The sequence below is a fragment of the Pristis pectinata genome, chromosome 2 (assembly GCF_009764475.1).
Source record: "Pristis pectinata isolate sPriPec2 chromosome 2, sPriPec2.1.pri, whole genome shotgun sequence".
NCBI classification, from domain to species: Eukaryota; Metazoa; Chordata; class Chondrichthyes; order Rhinopristiformes; family Pristidae; genus Pristis; species Pristis pectinata.
The window spans coordinates 85,097,910-85,117,985 of NC_067406.1; the positions used below are offsets into that span (position 1 = coordinate 85,097,910).

At 39.1% G+C, this 20,076-nt stretch overlaps 1 protein-coding gene across 1 annotated transcript in view; it reads left to right on the top strand.

Moving 5' to 3' along the window:
- The window catches only part of LOC127584046 (coiled-coil domain-containing protein 158-like), a 90,172-nt gene that overhangs the window by 29,127 nt on the left and 40,969 nt on the right, over positions 1 to 20,076 (top strand). The window contains exons 7-11 of the mRNA XM_052040584.1: positions 1,999 to 2,326; positions 7,032 to 7,108; positions 16,454 to 16,564; positions 18,016 to 18,130; positions 18,683 to 18,802. Coding sequence (XP_051896544.1) covers positions 1,999 to 2,326; positions 7,032 to 7,108; positions 16,454 to 16,564; positions 18,016 to 18,130; positions 18,683 to 18,802 — 751 coding nt within the window. The remainder of the gene's footprint in view (positions 1 to 1,998; positions 2,327 to 7,031; positions 7,109 to 16,453; positions 16,565 to 18,015; positions 18,131 to 18,682; positions 18,803 to 20,076) is intronic.

The following is a 20,076-nucleotide window of genomic DNA, read 5'->3' on the forward strand; positions in this document are numbered from 1 at the left end:
AGAATCCCCCCCCCCCCACCCAAAAAAAATACAATAATTGCAGTAAAATGTTAGAAATTTTAGTAAAATTTATAATTTATTGCTGGCCACATTTCTGATTTCATTTTGTTGTCGAGGTTCATGATCACTTCTGGTATTCTGATCTGGAGGAAGACAGGACTGGCTGAATAGAATTAATGCAAAGGATCCTTCAACCTTAAACTTTTAGCTTTGGTGGAAGGACTCTCAACAGTTTGCTTCCCATTTCTTCTGAAGGCACCAACCACCTATTGGCGCAATTTCCTCAGTCACTGGTGCATTGCCCAAGCCGCCATCCCTTCTGCAGGCTGATTAACTGTGAGAGGTGACTTAGAAAAGCATGTTTTGTTTTCCCCTGAAGTTTATGCACATGTAATTTACTGTACTGCAAGCCTTGGATACATAAAATCCAGTGGATATTTGTGTTTTGTTCCCTTATTTCCTCACTACTCGAAACAGTATATCAGACACTCAGAATAAGTTAATTGGGTTGACCAGGATTGTAACTGAAGAATTTCTTGACCTTGCAGCTTGGGTGGTGTACAGGTTGTGTATTTTATCCAGTGAGGATAAATAGTGCAGAAATTTATTCTTTGTTACACTCTCTAAATGTGCAAGATAGTTGTCCACACATTGTAGTCCTGAAATTAGGTTTCTTAGCCTTTATTGACTATCAGTATATTGTTGCATTACAAGTTCATCTTGGTATGCCCTGTTCACAAAACACAGATAAATCCACTCCAGCTAATTAATACCCAATCTCTCTACTCTCAATCATCAACAAAGTCATGGAAAGGGTTATTGACAACGCTTCCATGTACCACTGACTCTCAAATAACCTGTTTGCCCAGTTTTGGATTCATTTGCCTCCAGAACCACGTGTCGTATGGCATCAACACACCTGGTAAAACAAGTCATTGTGCATCAGTGAAAAAAAGATCCAGCAGTTATGGTCATATCTTGCACAGAGGTAGATGATTGTGGTTGTTGTCCCCACTCTAAACATCACTACAGATAGCCATTAGAGCAGTGTCCTCCATCCTCAACCCAACTATCTTCAGCTGTTTCATCCATAACCTTCCTTTCTTTCATCATAAGGTCAGTTGGGATGTTCGCTGTTAATTGCACACTGTTCAATTCCATTCATGATTCTTTAACAAATGAAGTTTGATTTCAAACCGCTGAGTAATATTCATGCCACAAAAGTGCCAGGCAATAACAATATCCAACGCAAGAAAATTTAACCATTTAGTCTTGATGTCACCATCGGTCATTTCCCTCGCTGTCAATCTGGGGTTCACTGTTGACCGGAAACTCAACTAGACCAGCTACATAAGAAAAGTGAGTACAAAGTCAAATCAAAGGCTGGGTATCCTGCAGTGAGTGACTCCTCTATCATCCAAAGCCTTTATACTGCCTAAAAGACACAATTCAAGAGTAATGGAATAGTCCCCATTTGTCTGGATGAGTGCAGCTCCACACCATCCAGGACAAAGCGGCCTTTCTAATTAGTGCCCCGTCCATGACCATAATCATTTATTCCCTCCACCACAATACATCCTGACTGTAGGATGTAGTCTAAGTTACTCACCTAGACTACTCTGATACTCTTAAGCTGGTGACCTCAACAACCAAGAGAGACAAGGGCTTCAGGTGCATAGGAACACCACCAGCTGCAGGTTCCCCTCTTAAGTTGCACACCGTCCTGTCTTGGAAATAAATTGCTGTTCCTTCACTGTCAATGCTTCTAAAGCCTGCAACTTCCTCCCCTACAGATTGTGGGAATATCTTCACCAGAAGAACTGTAATGGTTCAAGGAGACAGTTCCTTACCATCTTCTCAAAGGCAATTAAGGATAGTTAATAAATACAGGCCTGCTAACAGGCTCAGATACAGAAAAATGAATAAAAAATAGTCTGAGAATGAATGGAGCCTTGCAATAGCCATTGTTCAAATGAATGGATATATGTTGTATTTCAGATTAAAAGAGAGCCAAGACCAAGGAGTATTGATATCCAAGCTGCATAGCACAGTGCAAGAGTTGGAAGCTGTTAACCGTATGCAAGATGAGACTGTTCGAGATGCTAATACTCAAATTGAGCAACTCAGGAAAAAGGTACATGTTTATGATACTGTGCTAAATGACATCCATCAAGCATTGGTACGTTATGAGGACCGTACAGGCAAGAAAGTATATGAACATGAAACAGTCTCCAACCTTCACATCCAGAACTTGGGCACAGCAGTGGATAAAGTTCTCAAGGATATGGATGCTGACATTTCCCATCTCAAAGGAAGATTTGGTCTAGTAAGTTATTGCCTCGTGTCATTGTTTCATAAAGATTTCTGATAGAACTGCTGTACTTTGCCAGTACCTGTTTGCCATCCATTACCAGTCCTAGTTGGAACACAATGAAAGCAGGGTCCTGACTTTCACCACTTCCCATTATTTAGCTCCAGAAAAATGCATATATCCCAACCCAACTCATCCATTGATAATCACTCCCCATGGTAATGAAACACACAGACACAGAGATCAGGTTCCACACTTCTACTTGTAACACTCATCTGTACTGTGTCATGGTCTTGTGCTCCAAGGAACCACTCCATCTCCTTTGGGTCAATGTCTCACTAACCCAAATAATCTACTGAAGGATGAATAATCAGACTGTTGTGTCACCCCGTAAGTCCCTTTGGATGTCGGTGCCCACAACCTTGGCGGAGGACTGAGCTTCTGCTGTTGCAACCAGGTGTTGGGTGGCTTCCTTCTGTGCAGCACTGGAACTGAAGACTTCGTCCACCAATCACTTCACTGAGTACACTAGTGTGATGATGGTCTCCTACCCTTCCAGGTTTGAAAGGATGCCCAGAGCTCCATATCTTTTGCTGAACCTGGCTCGTTGAAGTGCACTTCTTGAATTCTCAGCAGCAGAGCTGATGTCTGACTTCACCCTATGGGGTGCTGGCTCTTCAGTATATAGGCTTACGGAGCTCTGAACATCCTTTCAAACCTGGAAGGGTAGGAGACTATCATCACACTAGTGTACTCAATGAAGTGATTGGTGGACAAAGTCTTCAGTTCCAGTGATGCACAGAAGGAAGCCACCCAACACCTGGTTGCCAAACTCTTTAGTATATAGGCTTAGCAGGCATATAAGAAGGCAAGATCTGTGTTGGCACTTATTGCATGAGGGTTCAGTATGAAAATCTTGCCAAAATTATTCAGGATTTTGATAAGAACACATCTTTCGCTGAACCTGGCTCATTGAAGTGCACTTCTTGAATTCTCAGCAGCAGAGCTGATGTCTGACTTCACCCTATGGGGTGCTGGCACCTGGTCTACCCTGCCCTGGTAGCAGACAATTTATGCGCAATGTACCATCACATGTAGACACCACCTAAATTACACAGAGAGTATTGCATGGATCGGTGCTTGAGCAGCTGCTATTTACAAATTGCATAAATGATTTAAGTAAAGGAACCAATTGCAAGATTGTAATGATACAAGAGGTTGATTGGGGAAAATAGGCTGTGAGGAGGGCAGAGAAAGGTTGGAAAGGAATATTCCCAGATTAAATTAGTGGGCAGGAAGGTGGCAGATGGAGTGTGATATGGTGAATTGTGAGGTTATTTACTTTGGGTGAATGAATAGTAAAAACAAATATTTCTAAATGGAGATAAACCAATAAACGTTTGCAGAGTTTGATATGATCTTAGGATATAGCCTTGAGCATTTAGGACTGTGATCAGAAGGAATTTCTTCATTCCGAGGTACTTTGGTACTCTGATAGTCATCTTTGGAATTCTCTATCCCAGAGAGATGCATGAGCTCAGTTACTCCGGATGTTCAAGGATAATCCAAGTTTTTTTTTCCCACAAGAAATTGAAAGCTATGGGAATTGTGCAGGAAAGTGAAATTGAGGTAGAAGATCAGTCCTACTGCTTCTATTTCTAATGCTCTTACCATATACCCCCATCTCCACAATCTAGGATTGTGGCAAGATGGGGTGTGGGGGGGGGGGGGTGGTGTAGTAAGAGCTGCATGATATAGTAACAACAACTTAAGCTTTAAAATCAAAAATAAGTGAGGAGTGAAGGGGAGATGGTATATAAGGAGTAGGATTGGATATGAAGCTAACATCATTTTCTGTTGTTTTGGCCTCATCACTGGCCCAGAATGTTAGTCTGCTGCAACAATGGCTTGTACTGCATCCTGTATTTGGGTGATGTCTTGCAGACATGCCATTCCCTTCAGTTAGCTGCCGCTGCTTTTAACTATGTACTCTTTTGTCTTGCCAAAGGACAATGGGGAGTATAGCAGTGAGTGAAGTGCAATCCATTTGGGTGCTGTGGATGCCACAGTTGAATTACTTGGCAGTAGTACAAGCTGAGTGGTGTGACATGAGGCTTGCAGCAGGACTAGTTGTGTCAGAGTGAGGCAAGTGTATGAATGTTGGTTTTAAGTCCTGATTGGTTGTGATTATTGCTGGGAGAATGATGGGGATGTGGTACCTTGAGCAGTTGCTGGGATGTGGTACTTGGACATGCATCCATTGATCAAGGACACGTTTCAGGCTATGGAATTTCTAGAACTAAGCCCCAAGAGTTCAATTTCATGCAGTTGGATCCTTGGGGCTTGATTTCTAGCCATGTCCACCGCAGCCATTGCGGATGTTGTCTAGAGGTCCTCCTGCCCTCTCCCTTTGCATAGAGCAGATCATTCTTTCTCTCCACTGCTCTCACCAGGCTTCTAGCTGTGAAGTTTTGGAGCCAGTCTTGCCTGAATTGTAACATGCTTCATGCATTTTATCACCTTTCTTACTATCTCTTTTAAAACAAAATCCGAAAAGGCTGGGGGTGGGTGGGAAACAAAGGTCTGACAGCATCATAGGGGAGAGAGCCAGGCTTAATGTTTCCAGGCTGATGGCCTTGCTTGAAAACCAGATGGGAGGGTTTTTTGATTTAACACTTCAAACTCTTCTGGACTCAACATTGAGTTCAGAAATTTCAGATCATAATCAATGTCCCTGTTTCAGACAGTAGCTGCTGGTAGTAATTCCGCTCTTCCCCTTCACACTTTCTTTGGACCCAACTTTTATTTCTTTACTTGTCCCACTGCTACCCTCTTATTTTCTCTGTCTCCCCTGCCTTTATTTAATCTTTCTGTCTCCATTCTATCAGACACTTTGGGTTCTGTTCTTTCCTCCACTCCCCCTCGGGGATGTACACAAGGGTGGGGGCTGAGGGGCTGATTGGTGAAGGATGGGGGAGGACAACAGGAGGCATGATGATAGGCTCAGACCAACTGTGGATTGAGGTTACTTAAAAATAAATGCATAATGCGAGCATATGTTTAAGCCATGGCTTCATTGTTATAGGACCTGCCTATATGCCATTCCAAATTTCTGCATGTGTCCCCACCTTCCCCTTTTCTTAATATAAAAGATAAGAATTTTTTGTTCCAAATTTTTACAGTTGTAATTAAAATCCAACAACCTGTAGCTGCCTGACCTGGATATTTCCCGCATTTACTCTTTTTAATTCAGGCTTCCAGCATCTGCGATATTTTTCCTTTCTAACATCTTTCCAAGTGACTTCATTACAAACTTTGTTTGATAATGCTCCTGTGACAGGCCTAGGGCCAACTTACCATGTTAAACTGCAATGTAAATGCAATGTTGTTTTTGTTACAGAGTTTTAATTGGGTGTAAAATATCAGGTAGTGAAGTTGCTTCCTCACAGCTCCAGTGAGTCATGTTCAATCCTGACTTCTAGTGCTGTCTCTGTGGAGTTTGCACGTTCTTCCTGTGACTGTGTGGGTTTTCTCCAGATACCTCGATTTATGCTCACATCTCAAATGTGTGTGGGTTGGTAGTTTAATTGATTGTTGTGCATTGCCCCCAGTGATTGGTGAGTAGTTGAATCTGGAGGGGAGTTGATGGGAATGTGGGCGGAATTAAATGGGTTAGGTTAGTGCCTAACCTAAGGGTTAAGGGTTAACCTATGGGAAATGGGTTAAGTGAGTATTTGGTCAGTGCAGACTCAGTGGGCTGAAGGGCCTGTTTCCATCCTTTATCTCTCTGTGGCTCTGTGACATGGAACAGGCATTTCATATGATTAAACTGGACCAACTTTTGATGAGGGATTAATGACCTGAAATATTAACTCTGCTTCTCTTTCCGCTGATGTTGTCTGGCCTGTTATGTGGTTCCAGCATTTCCTATTTTATTTCAGTTGATTTAACATTGGCTTTTTACCTTTCGAGTCCTGAGTTTAAATACAGCCCCAACTGATGGAATGGGAGTCTCCTCAGTCTCAGTCACAAAGGTGCCAGGTGGAATGAGTTCAGTGATCTCAGCCCATCGTTGGTCTGAGCCTATCATTGTGGCAGTGTCTGGTGATAATGGCCATTCCTTTCAGAGTGGCAATAATGCCGCTGTGGAGGATAAAGCACGTGACTGCGACAGTAGATGGCAAACTCCTTCGATTGGGCTGCACATGACCTGTGGAATTCCTGATGCCAAATGTGGAGGGGGCATCAGCATCCCACTTCTCAGCATGTGTGTTTGCTTTTTACCCCCTGAAATTTAATGATATGAATATATTGAATAATTTGTTGAAGAGGAATAGATATACACAAGAAGGCAATGTAGAAAAACTGATTCATGAAAAGAGAAAGTAGACAAACTGGTAGAGAGACAACAGTGAGAGAAAGCAAAAGGTGAGGGACAATGACTGGAAGATTAACAAAACTGAGGAGAAGTTGAGTGATACAGAAATGAGCAACTATCACACGAGTGACAATTTTTTTTGCATTTTGCTGAAGAGTAGATTTCCAAGAGGTTGATTAAGCCTTCATTGATTAGAGATTAGCTTCCGAAGCAGTCCAACTTCCAGCAAAAAAAAGTCATGTATTGCCACTTTGTATAATATTTTTGAGAAAAAATTCAGAATTGTTATCTGGTTAAATTAGATAATTAAAATAACATTTGATCCATGTTCTTTGGGTTTAGATTGAAGAACAACTGGACTGTCTGAAAACTGAATCACAGAGCAAAACTGAGCTATTGCTTAAACAACAGGAAGAGCGGTAATTCACTTTATCTCTTGGTGGTTATTGATATCTCTCTGTTCTTCGATACTCTTGTATCTTCCTTTCTCTGGGGGAGTGATCTCAACCTGACTCAGCATATCCCCTGCAATGCATGTCGAAACTCTTAGGTGCAAAAGTATACTGCACTGGAATGGAAAAAAATAAGTGCTGGGCAGTTGCAATGAGCACATCAAAGCAAAGATTAAAAATCCATCTTACTGGTCTGTCATATTTCGCTAGAGTACATTAAAAACATAGATACTTATTGCACTGTCGGCTATAAGCACCTACAGCCAACAGTGCAATATCTGACTTTAATCTCACTGGCAAAGAATACATTTTTAACCTGTCAATTTACTTTCTTGGTATTTTGATTGTTCCCTGGGTATTGATCTTCCTTCAGTGCAATGCAGTATCCAAGACAGATTGTCAGTAGGCTATTGAGGTGTGCTGGTGCTGGCTTTGCACCAATTCTGTTATTCTCCTCATCTGATATCCAAACCTGTGCATTTCCAGCAGGAGCTGCACCACAACAATTATAAATTTTTATCATTGCTGTACCCAAAATTGTGTTTTCCACAGCCTATGAAAATTGAGGAGGCAGCATGGTCCTTCCATTGCTACTTTCATGTTTGTTTCCCCCAACATTACTTGAGTTGGAAATTTTCTGAGCTTTCCATGTTCAATTTGGGGCTTCAAATACAACAAATTCTGAGCAAATACTATGGATCTAGTAATCACAAGTACAAAATTTAAATGCTCCAAATACACTGTGCTGATGGATATCATTGACAATGAAAAAAATAAGTGCTGGGTAATTGCAATAAGCACTTCCAAGCAAAGATTAAAAAATCCGGCTTATTGGTTTGTCATATTTCTGTTGCGTATGTCAAATATTTATTGCACTGTTGGCTACAGGTGGAGATTTGGTATTTGATTTTAATCTCATTGCCAAAAAATACATTTTTAACCTGTCAATTTTCTTCCTCTCTCCTGACTAGCTGGGTAGTTGCATCATTTTTTGTTTTTACACTAAATTGTACTGTATATTCTTTCAGCTCACATCACCTCCAATGTTTTGAAGTCAAAGCCCACAGGGTCATAACCTGTTGATATCTCTTGTTTCCAAGCACCTCTTAATTGTGGAACCTATTACCTGCCTGTAGGTTTTCATATGCTTGTATATTACTCATATTTTGCATGATATAGGAGACTATTCAGACCATGTGGGCTCTCAGAGCATTCCCATCAGTCTCATTCCCCACTTATTTCTTTGTAACTTATTCTCTGTCAAATGTCTGTCAACTCTCCCTGATTATCCTACTACCCACCTACATTAGTGGTAATTTACAGTAGTCAATTAACTTACAACTTGCATGTCCTTGGAATGTTGGAGGAAACTAGAGCACCCAGGGGAATGTGTGAACTCTGCACAGACAGTGCCAGAGGTCAATTAAAGGAGGCCATTGGAGCTTAGAAGAATAAAGAGTGATCTTATTCAAACATGTAAAATCCTAAGGATGCTTGACAGGTGTTTTCACTAATGGGAGAGTCATGAACAAGGGGATATAGCTACAAAATAAGGGGCCGAACATTTAAAGCTGAAGTGCGCAGAGATCTCTTCTTTCAGAAGGCAGAGAATCTCTGGAATTCTGCTCCTGAGGATGGTGGAGGCCAGCTCACTAAATACAGAGAGAGATTAACTTTTGAAAGATTAAGGAATTGGGGTGTATGGGGAAGTAGCTCGGAAGAGGAGTTGAGGCTAGCATAGATCAGCCATGATCATATTCAATGGACAGGCAGGCTTGAGGCTGGGTGGCCAACTGCTGCTTGTGCTCTTGTGTATCCTGTGTTGGAATACCCTTCACTTCTGAAGTTTGCAACAGAAAAAGCAGGTGCTGTATGCTTGGCTTGGCTTGTGATACTTTTTGGGCCTAAGTTTCTTAAGTTTGAAGATTATTTAGTCTTTTCTTTTTCACCTTCTGCATGCTGAATTAGACAAAGTCGGTGCAAGAAATTTTCATCCAGAAATTCTAGTTCACCCAAAAGGGTTTGATGCAATAGTGTGGATGTGGTGGAACAATGACTGTTTTGGTTGTTGTCCACTGCACCAAAATTCATTTGCAACCAAGGCCTGCAGCTGATGTTCTGATTTGGGGCACCTTGGGAGGGGGGAAGGAATGGACACTTTTGCCTGAGAATTGGGAGGGAAAGAACTGGCACACTGCTTAGGGATTAGGGCAATGGCAGGATGGGGGAGAAGCATCCTTACCTGTGGAAGGAACTGGCACTGTTCTTGGGCTTTGTGGTGTGGCGGGGTGGGTGGGGGTGGGGTGGCGGGAGTAAGAGCTGGGATTCAAATTGGCATTCGGATTGGGGAGTTTGGAGGTGGAACATCAGTGCAGTGCTAGGGTAGGACCTAAGAAAGAAAGTCTTATCTTGCAGGCCTCCCAGGTCATTACAGCATGAGATTATGGCAGAATGGAAGATGCCTAACTTCACAGCAAAGGACATGCCAAAATAGTGGAAATCTGTTGTTTTGCCTGGATCGAATGAGAGTTGAAGGTTTTACAGTGATTAATATTAAAGCAAAAGTACTGGAGAAATTAATGGGACCATTAGTCGACAAATCCCTTCAACAGAATGATCTACCTCATCATATTTCAAAAGAGGTGGGGGCAGTAGAGGAGGTGCTGTTTCTTTCTTATTTTCCAGCATTTACTATATTTTCCAATGATTTCCATAGAGGGGGAAGGAGAAAATGTTCATTAGGTGCAGGAAAAGGTTTAAAAAAACAGGATTATTAAGCCAATGATATAAAATATTTGAAATTTCAGAAGACATTTGATAAGGTGCCAAACAGGAGATTATCACACAAGAATAGGGCTTTTAGGGTTAAGGGGTAATGTATAAGTTGAGGATTGGTTAACAGGCTGAAAATGATAAGAATAAATAGGTAAGTTTCAGAATGGCAGGGTGCAACAGTGGAAAGCTAACAGGATCACTGCTTGGGTTTTAGTTATTTAAAGTTTAATTAGATGAAAGGACTGAGTTCAGTTGATCCGGGTTTGCATGCTTATTACATCTAGCTACTACATAGCTGGATGGAAACTTGACTGTAGACAAATGTGAGCTAATCCACATGAGAGAGAAGAATGAAAAATAAAGAATATTTATAAGTGAGTGCTAATAAGTGTTGATACATGAAGATATGGAGAGCTTGTAGATGAATCACATGAAGAGTCCCAAAAATAATTAGGAAAGCAACTGTGTTAGATTTATTGCAAGGATATTGGGGTAAAAGAATAAAAATCTTGCTGAAACTAATATATAAGCTCTTGCCGAGAGCAATGCATACCTAACGAAGGATATTACCTGGGAAGATGTGCAAAATATGTTCACTTCACTATCTTCTGGGATGAGAGGAGTGTCTTATGGGGAGAGCTGAAATGAACTAGGCGAATATGCCCCAAAATTTAGAAGAATAAATTTGACATCTTTGAAATCTTTAAAACTCTTGCTGTGGATGCAGTGACATTATTTCCCCTGGCAGTTTGGAGAAAGCATAAATGGTCATTTAGTCCAAAGATGATGGAAAAACCTCTTCACCCAGAGGATTGTGAATCCTTGGAATTCTTTGCCTTATAAAGCTGTGGATCTCAGCTGCTGGGGCGTTTCAGACCAAGATCGGTGGAGGGAATCAAGCGATTTGGGCTAATGGTGGAAAAGTAGAATTGATGCAGAAGTTCAGCCATGATCTTGGTGATTGGCAGACCAGGCTTGATTGGCCTTTTGATTGACTCCTACTTCTGTTTCTTGAGCTCTTGTGACTCATCTGTGATATTCCATGTTTGGTATTCAAGGTTTCTGAACAGTCTGCTTTTCCCATGCAGCCAATATGATTTGGTGTTACTCGTACACAAAATGTTCACTCATTCCCAGTGGCAAAGCAGTAACAAGTAGTCACCAATATAGTGCCAGCTGGCAAATCTGCCTTGTTTGGTGTAGGTGCCCTTGATTGAGCAGCTGGAACCTTTCCAGTTCAAGAGTTTGTCTGTTTTGCTCAGATTGAAGATGGATGTTGAGTTCCAAACATAGTCGGTGATGACAACTAGACAACTTGAAAGTTTCACCTGTTTTGGGGGAGACTTGAAATTTGTGAGCATGCAAATCTGTGGAGCAAGATGTCTGAACTGCATCACCACCACCATGAGTGAGGTCATCAATTGTGGATTGTTGCAGTAGCTGAGTGGTTTGTGCACTGACCTGGTAAATCAGCCATCCCTGACAATGACTTGAGGTTAGTTAACTTCATCATAATTTTGAGCCACTTGTTGGTAAATAAATTTAACTTGTGAGTGTCATGGGTACATACAGCTTTAGTCCGGGAATCCAAATCATCAGATTATTTCTTATTTTCCAAATTCTTTAGAAGAAACCTTCAGTGTTCTGAGGGTTGGAATCTTGGGACACTCAGCCTGTTACCATTGAGGTTTTGGCTTCAGAGGTAAAGAATGAGTGATTGTTGTTCTGATTGAAGGGAAGAGTGAAGTGGTATCACACATGGATTGGGGTTAGGACAAGAGTTCTGTAAGAGGTTATTTATTTGGACTTGGTCATACATGGCATCATTTCACAGTTTGCAGATGACACAACTCAGAAGTATAGTAAAGTTTCAGACATCAAGCCCATTATGTGGCAGATGAAATTCGGTACAGTGGCTTAATGTGATTAATTTTAGTAGCAAGAGCAAGAAGGGGCAATATAAGATAAGCCTCTGTAAGTGGCAGGAAAATTTGAGAAATCTGTTTTATTCTTTTAAGAAGAGTTTGGTACATGTTTGGAGTAAGAAGAACAAAAAACAGGCTTTTGTGCTAAGCCTTTCTAAGACACTAGTTAGCACCCAGCTGAAGAATTGTGGCTGAGTAGTAAGGATGCCATTGCCTTGCAGAGGATGCAGAGGAGATTTGCTTGTGAGATTCCAGGAGCAAGTACTTCAGTTATGTGGAGGATTAGAGAAACTGAGGCTGTTACCCTGGAGCAGAAAAGGTTAAGAGAATATGTGATGAAGGTGTTCAAAATCATGAGGGTTTTGGCAGAGCAAAGCAGCAGAAACTGTTTACAGTGGCAGACGAGTTAGAGGGCAGAGATTTAAGGTAATTGCCCAAAGGACGAAGATAGAAAAATAGCAAAATATTCCAAGCGTTTACTAAGAGTATCATCAAACAAAATTTGACACTGAACTACACAGGGCTATTTTAGAGTGGGTGTCCAAACAAGGGTTTTGGAAGAAGGAAATTGCGGGAGCATAGCACAGGCATTTCAGGAGGGAATTCCAGAACTTAGGATGTTGTGAACTGAAGGTATGGTCACATGTGATGGACTAAAATTGGGAGTGGTCAGAAGACAAAATTGGAGGAATGTATCCCTGAGACTTGTAAGGTTAGAGGAAAGTTACAGAGTTAGGAAGGGTGTTGTTAATGCAGGGATTTGAAAAACGGCTGAGAATTTTAAAATAACTTGCTGTAGATAGCAAGAGCAGAGAGAATGTGAAGAACACAGAAGTGGATAATGTTCTGATCTGCAACACGAGCTGAAAATGTGCTGGTAGCAAATTCCTTGGTAAATTTCAGATGAACTTTGGATATACAGGATTCTTGGAAAAGAAAGGCTTGAATGACTTTGGGAACTTGCATGAAGATGGTACTTTTTGAAGAGCTCGTTCAATGAGCAGGCATTGTTACAATGGCATAAATGGCATTGTTCTGTGCCATGTTTCATTCTATTCTAACTCTTTATCAGACCTAATAGGTAACATCCTCTGGACTGGAAAATTGCTATTACTTTGTCTACCCAAAATGCATTAGATGTAAAGATCTAAAATAATTTTATCCTGAAGTTCAAAGTAGCACTTATGTCTCAGAGTGAGCAGAAGCTCAGCACCTTCTGGTTTTCCACCAACTGCCTCCCATGGCTAATTTCCCAGTGCACAGTTTAAAGACAGAAGCTGCTCTTTCAGAGAGCCGGATACACTTTGGAACGGCCATTTCTTTAACTTGACTGTCAGAAAGGACCTTCATTCAGAAATTATTTATTTTTCTCATGTCTCAATGTCTCAAGAGCTCCATTCTAATATTAAAAATGGAAGAGTAATTTAACAATGTTGATTTCATGAATTCCAGTATCCAGCACTCTTAGTTTTGTGTGAAAGTTTTCCTCTCCATGCCCACTTGCTAGTTTTTGGTATTTACATTTTCAGGATCATGTTAAACAGATGTAAACTTCAGTTTTCATTTTGTCCCAATACATTTATCTAGGCTATGAGCCATGTTCTACACAAGTTCTTACCTGATCTGCTTCAACTCTTGCTTCCACAATATTTTTCACTTAAAACATTGGTAAGTTTTGTGACTTAGCCTTCACTGTGCAGTTTGACAATTTAAATAGGACATGCCTACCATTGTATCTGAAATGTTACCTGCAACCACATGTTTCCTTTGAAGTCAGGAAGTAGCATTTTGTTTGGGGATTTTGTCTCTTCAGGGAGCAAACCAGCAATAGCAAATATTTAAATACATAATTCGTTATTCACAGCAAATGAGAAATAAAAATCCCACAGAATAAGTGATCCAGCTGTAGCTAATAGGAAATCTTAAAGATAGTGTTAGATGGCTTTTGATGTTGACAAGAGCAGTAAACCTCTAGGTTGGGAGCAGATTAGAATTTATTTAATGAGGGTAAAGAAAATGAAAAAGGAAAAAATAGGATGTGTAAATGAGCAGGAGATACAAGCGATTTTACAGTTGTATAAAAAGGAATCAACTGCTGACAGAAAGGAGAACATTTCAAGAGGAGTAAATTATACTTTGTATCTATCTTCACAGTAGAAGTCAGAAAACAATCAAAGTAGTATTGAAGCAAGTGTATAGTAAGAATGAGAAATTTAGAAGGAATTAGTAATGCTGGATGTAGCAAGGGGACTAAAAGACAGCTAGATTCTTGGACTCAAGAAACTACAGCCTAGGATTTTAAAAGCAATAGTGGAGGCGTTAGTTTTGATCTTCCAGGATTCCCTGAGTTTTAGAATAGTTTACATTGGAAGAACCTACTCCTGCTCCTGTAACTTAATATGTTCCAATATGAAGCTTAGACAATCACTGAAGTTTGTTAGAGAGCACTATTTGACAGGAAAGGTAATGGAATACGTCTGTTTGCTTACATTACCTTGAAATACAATTTTAGTCTACTTATGCCATGCAATATCATGGACTGAAGTGCATATACATTACAGTTCTGATGAAGTTGCAAGTTTTATTGTTGTATATCTTCCTGAGGTTTGCTTTATATTCAAGTCCTTTCTCTCCTTCCTTGGCTCACTAACAAAGTTATTAAAACATTGCTGTATAGCATAACTGAACAAGGAGGTATGAATTATAGCTGTTAACTTTATTGACTATAATGGTTAGTAACTATTAATAGTAATAGTAAGTTATTAACTTTAAATTGGTAAGTTATTCACTTTAAATTGGTTATTAATTTTAATAGTTATTAACTGTAAAATTACTAGTAATGAAGTTATTAAATCAGTTTAATCCAAAGAATGTACGAAGAGTGGTGTAGGATGAAGTTGTTAACATTAATGTGATGGCTATTAACTGTTAACTTGAAAATGATGATGTTATTAATTTTAACTTTAATACGTTCTTTTTTGAATGCTGCACACCTAAGGATCCCACTGCACTATCATTTTGACACTTATTTTTCACAAACTTATTTCTTTACCAACTAATCCATGAGCCTGGTCTCTGTCTGTCTGATGCATTCAAAAAAGTTTTTGTACAGAGACTGAAGTACACTTAAGGAAAGCCAAATCAGAGGTGGAATATCTAAAAGTTGTATGCTCCAATATATTTAATTAAATATTGCAATGCAATATGAAATAGTACATAGAAGTGCAGAGAATATACAGCAGAGAAATCGGCCATTCACCCTTCCTGTTGAAGCTAGTACTTCGCAACACATGATCCTCTTCCCCATCATTCCTTATCTAATCTGTCCTTCCTTATCCAATCCTTTTATTTCCTTCTCCTCGTCATACAAATCTAAATTCCCTACTTATGCTATTCACCTCAACATTCCTCGCACTTTCTTCATTCTCACCAGTCTCTGAGTGGAGAATTAATAATACATTTAGTACAATTCTAGAACTTGCAATTTAACAGGGATGGAAGGACCTGGGAACTGTTATTGCCTAGAAATCAAACTCCAGTTAGTAACAAGCTGTAGAATATAATAACATAATATGTCATATTTTATTCTGGTAACTGTATAATTCAGTCATTTTTATTGGGGCAATGTTACTTTATCAAAGTGATCACTTCCACCAAACTCCTCTTAACCTTTTTTTACAGCAAGGAGAACAATCCTGGTTTCTCTGGTTTCATTCAGAATGAAGGACTTCATTCCTGATACCATTCCAGTAAATCTCTTTTGCACTCTCCCCTAGGCCACAATGTGTGTCCTAAATCATAACATCCAGAATTAGAGGCAATACTTCATCTGAGACCTAACCTGAGTTTCATAAAGGAAATGTCATCTCAATATGTTCTGCCTCTCTCAAAGATTTGTGTGCTTGAATTCTCATTCTCCATTACAAAATGTATCAGGTCACCCTTCTCTGTGGTAAATTTTATCAGCCATGCATCTGCACATTGTTCATGACTTCTTAAATTTGGCTCTACTGAAGTTAGTGGAACTAAATTTTGGGAACAGATTATGACATAAGACTCTTCTGGCCTCAAAGCTGACAGGGAGTTTTCCCAATGCCCTGTCTAACATTCTTATTTCAACGTCATATCATTAACTAAACAATCCCTTGATTTTGAACACCCTTAATCTGATTAAATTGGTGGCCATATTCACAGTCTTTTAAGCTTTTTGTTGAACATGAATACTTCAGAATGTGGTAATGTAGTTTCAGAATTGTGGTAAGACACAATGTATATGAAATACTCTTTTGCTTAATTTTATGTTTGGTTCAGTTTCTTCAGGATGTCATTCTGATGTTTGTGCACTTGATGAATACAGTGGATTAATTGAAAATCAAAAATGCAGATGCTGCATTTTCCACAATTTCCATTGCCTTCAATGACATTCCACTTGTATTAATGAAAAATTAGACATTAATGAGAAAAAATAATGTCACATTTTTAATAGTGATGCTGAGCTTCACAAAGGATCTGGTCTTAATCTCCAAATATATATATTTTTGTGTGTATATTCAAATACAAAAAAGTACCATGTGTCAAATTGCAGGTTAACCACTAAGTATTTCTTTCATAGAATAGAGCAGCTGAAACATGAACATAAACAAGAATTGTCAGTACTAACTGGAAGAGTAGACCGCTCTCGCAGCTTTGCCTCAAGTTTCCAGAACCAAGTGGAAGCCATACAGTAAGTATGGATTGGAGCCAAAAGACCACTGGAATATTTAAGGAAAAGTAGTTTGTAAATTGCATCCTTTCAGTTGATTAGTGGAATCCATGGTATATTGTTTCTGTTGTTTTGAGGTCCTCTGAAGTGTTGAAAAGCATACAAAACATAAAGAATTACTGTTTTGGATATATTATTATGTGTTTAACTTTGAATATGTTTATTAGCAAAGGTGTAAAACTTGGTGAATAGTCCTTGATGCAAGATGTTAGATGAGACAATACACGTATTTATGAAGTGCTTCTGTATAAATATTCAATAGTAGCTTTGTGTCATTTTGGTTCCTGATTGCAGGAAGGATATTAATGCCTTTAAGATGCATTGCATATCTTTTACACTAACATGATTCAATCCAATAAATTCATGCCAATATTTATGTTCTGCATGAACCTCCTCCCATGTTTCCCCATCTCAACATGTTATTCTATTCTTTTATCTGTGTTTATTTGGCTTCCTGAAATGCACCTATGCATGTTGCGTCAGCTCCCTGTGGTTACAAGTTCAACATTCTAATCACTCTGGGTAAACATTGATCTATTCATTATTACCTTCCCTAATTCTCCTGCAACTGGATACGTCTTTATATCTGCCCTATCAAAACTTAGGAAAATTCTATAGATCTCCCATGATGGTTATCCCTCGGTCTTCTCTTTCCTCTTCAATCTCTCCTGTTAGCTATAATGTTCCAGTCCTAGTATATTATTCTAGCTGTTTGCATCCTTTCCAGTGTCTCTATTTCTTTTTTTACAATACAAGTAAAGAATGATAACTACAGGGTGGCAAGATTTAAAGGTTAAAAAGGAAGTTTGAAAAGTTTGTATCGTTATTGTGCAGGTTTTCAAAGTTTTCAAATGAATTGATCAAGTTAATGAAATGCTCGAATATCAGTGGACAGAAAGTAAATATTATTAAATTAAGGAAAGGCAAAGATGTTAACAAGGTGTAATAGTAAGGAAATGGAAACTAAAGAAACAGAATTAAGTGATTGAAAAGACTTTTGATGCTTTTCTGGATTGAGAAAGAACAGGAAATATTGAAAAGGTGATGTTTGTTTGGCCTTGTTCAGCACTTTAATGTCCAACAATGGAGAGTATTCATCTTGAGCAGAGTATTCCTCGTCCTCCAGACAACTGCTTCTTGTGATGTTGAATAACACAAGAAACATTTCCTGAAACCAAGGAAGATTTCCATTGGTTCTTTAATGCAGAATGATTTAACTGTGGTACTTAATGATAGCATGCCACAAAGCAGGAGACCTTGGCCAGATACTTTATGGGCAAGTGCATTCTGCTCCATCAGAATTGTTGTCAGGTGCTTAGTTGTATTCACAATGCAAGAAAATACTTCAAATCCTCACAAAATCTATTGTTGTTACTTAGTAGAAACCAACTAAGAATTTTTCACGTATTTAGAGAACAAGCAAGGAATCAAAGCATAATGTACTCACGACAGCTTACAGACATGGAGTCCACCGTCTGCCATCTGCGAACTGAATTACGGGAAGCCAGAAGGATGTACGAAGACAAGGTCAGTTATAAATTTTTGCCTGCAAAGCAATTCCTTTTATTTGTTTCAGACCAGAAAACAAAACATAAGTTGAAACAAAAGAAATAGAACTCTTTTGTTTGACAAACAATACCCCATTTTCCTGTCGTGTTATTAAAAATACAAAAGAGCAATCTAATAAAGATGTAGGATCACTTTATCGATGTTGCATTTTGTTCTTCTGGCACTATCTGAAAAAGGCCTATTTTCTTTTAAGTAAATAAACTTGGGAAAGGCCAATAAAGTTGTCCAAGTATTTCTCAAAGTCCCTCTAGAAATAATCTAAGTTTATCACATAATTTCTAATTTATATAAAATAATGTAATATGCACACACTACATCACGGCAGCAACTATACGATGGCTGCAGCTGAAACAAACTAAAATAACTAGTTGTGTTACAGTAATATGAAATTATATTGGCTGCACACAAAAGGAGATCAGAGTATGTTTTCAACAATGTATTCTACTGTGTTTCAGACATTTTGTTTAAACTGATGTCTAATCTCTTTGCACTTTTGTGCTATTTCATCAGATAGAGAACTTGGAAAAGTTGATAGAACAATCTCAATCTGAGGTTTGTAACACCAAGAAAGAAAGGGATGAATTCAGGCAAGAGGTAGAAACCATGAGTGGTCGAATCCAACAGTTAATGGTAAGTCTAGCAGCTGTTTGACTTCCAAACTAACGTTTAATATATTAAAGAGGGAAGACTTTTTATCTTTAATTGAAAGTTGCAAAGATGCCTCTCAAAATTGCATATACACACATTTTCCTCAGTTTTGGAGTTAGAGTCGTCCCACAGAGGAAACTGACCCAGAAATATTGACTATAATTCAACCATGTATAATTCTGGTAACTTTATTGCTGTTTTTTTAATGATACCTTAAGTGAACATGGCCTTGCTTCTTTTCACTCATTGTTAGCAGCATGTAATGGAACGTTTTACATATTCTGCTTTATAATTAAAAAATGTTGAAAATTAAAGCATATCAAACATTCCACTTCAAACTCAATTGCTGTCAGCATCTGCTTTTAGAATCTTTGCCAAGCTTGAAGTTGCCCAAAACCTGACTCTCAATCATCTAAAGCTAGCTGGCTGCCAAAGGCAATGTGCGAATTGAATCTGTTAGATTACCCATTTGTTGTCCATTGTCACAAAGGATAACTTTGTCGTATCTGTGCATTATTATGAGCATCATTCACTGTGATGTTTCACAGGAATATTGAGAAAAATGTGATGCAGCCAGAAGATATTAGGACATGACCAAAAACTTAGTCAAATAGTAGATTTTAAAGGCTGTCTTACAAAATAGCTGGAGGTACGACAGTTGAAGGAGCCAAGAGTTTACATCCCAGGCAGTTGCTGGCACTTGTACCTCTGGTGGAGAAACAGAATTTGTGAATGTGCAGGAATCCAAAACTCGAAGCAGCAGAGTACCTTTGAAGACTATAGGGCTAGGGGAGGTTATGGAGATGGGGAGGGGTAAGGATGTTGAAGGAGAGATTTGAAAAGAAGGCTGAGAATTTTAAATTTTAGATATTCCTGGGTGAATGGTACTGGTGAGATTTAGGAGATGGGCAGCAATTTTGGAAACAGGTCGATCCAGCAAGAAAACATAGGAATAGTCTCATCTGGCAGTTGCAAAGGCACCCTTGAAGGTTTCGACAGCAGAGAACCATGAATTAGAAGCATCCAGTGTGTATTTCACAAATTTCATTAACTTCTTTTATATATAGTGGATGCACCGTAGATATACTTTCAGTGGGATTTTAACAAGGTAAGACACAACCATTGAAGAAAGGGTAGGAAATGTCATTTAACAATGCATGGTTGGAGGGAGGGAGGGAAATGGGGAAAGCTAGAAGTTTAGGGCAGTTTCTTGGAGTTTGTGGAAATTCACAGCGGTATATCAGGCTTCTGCTAAC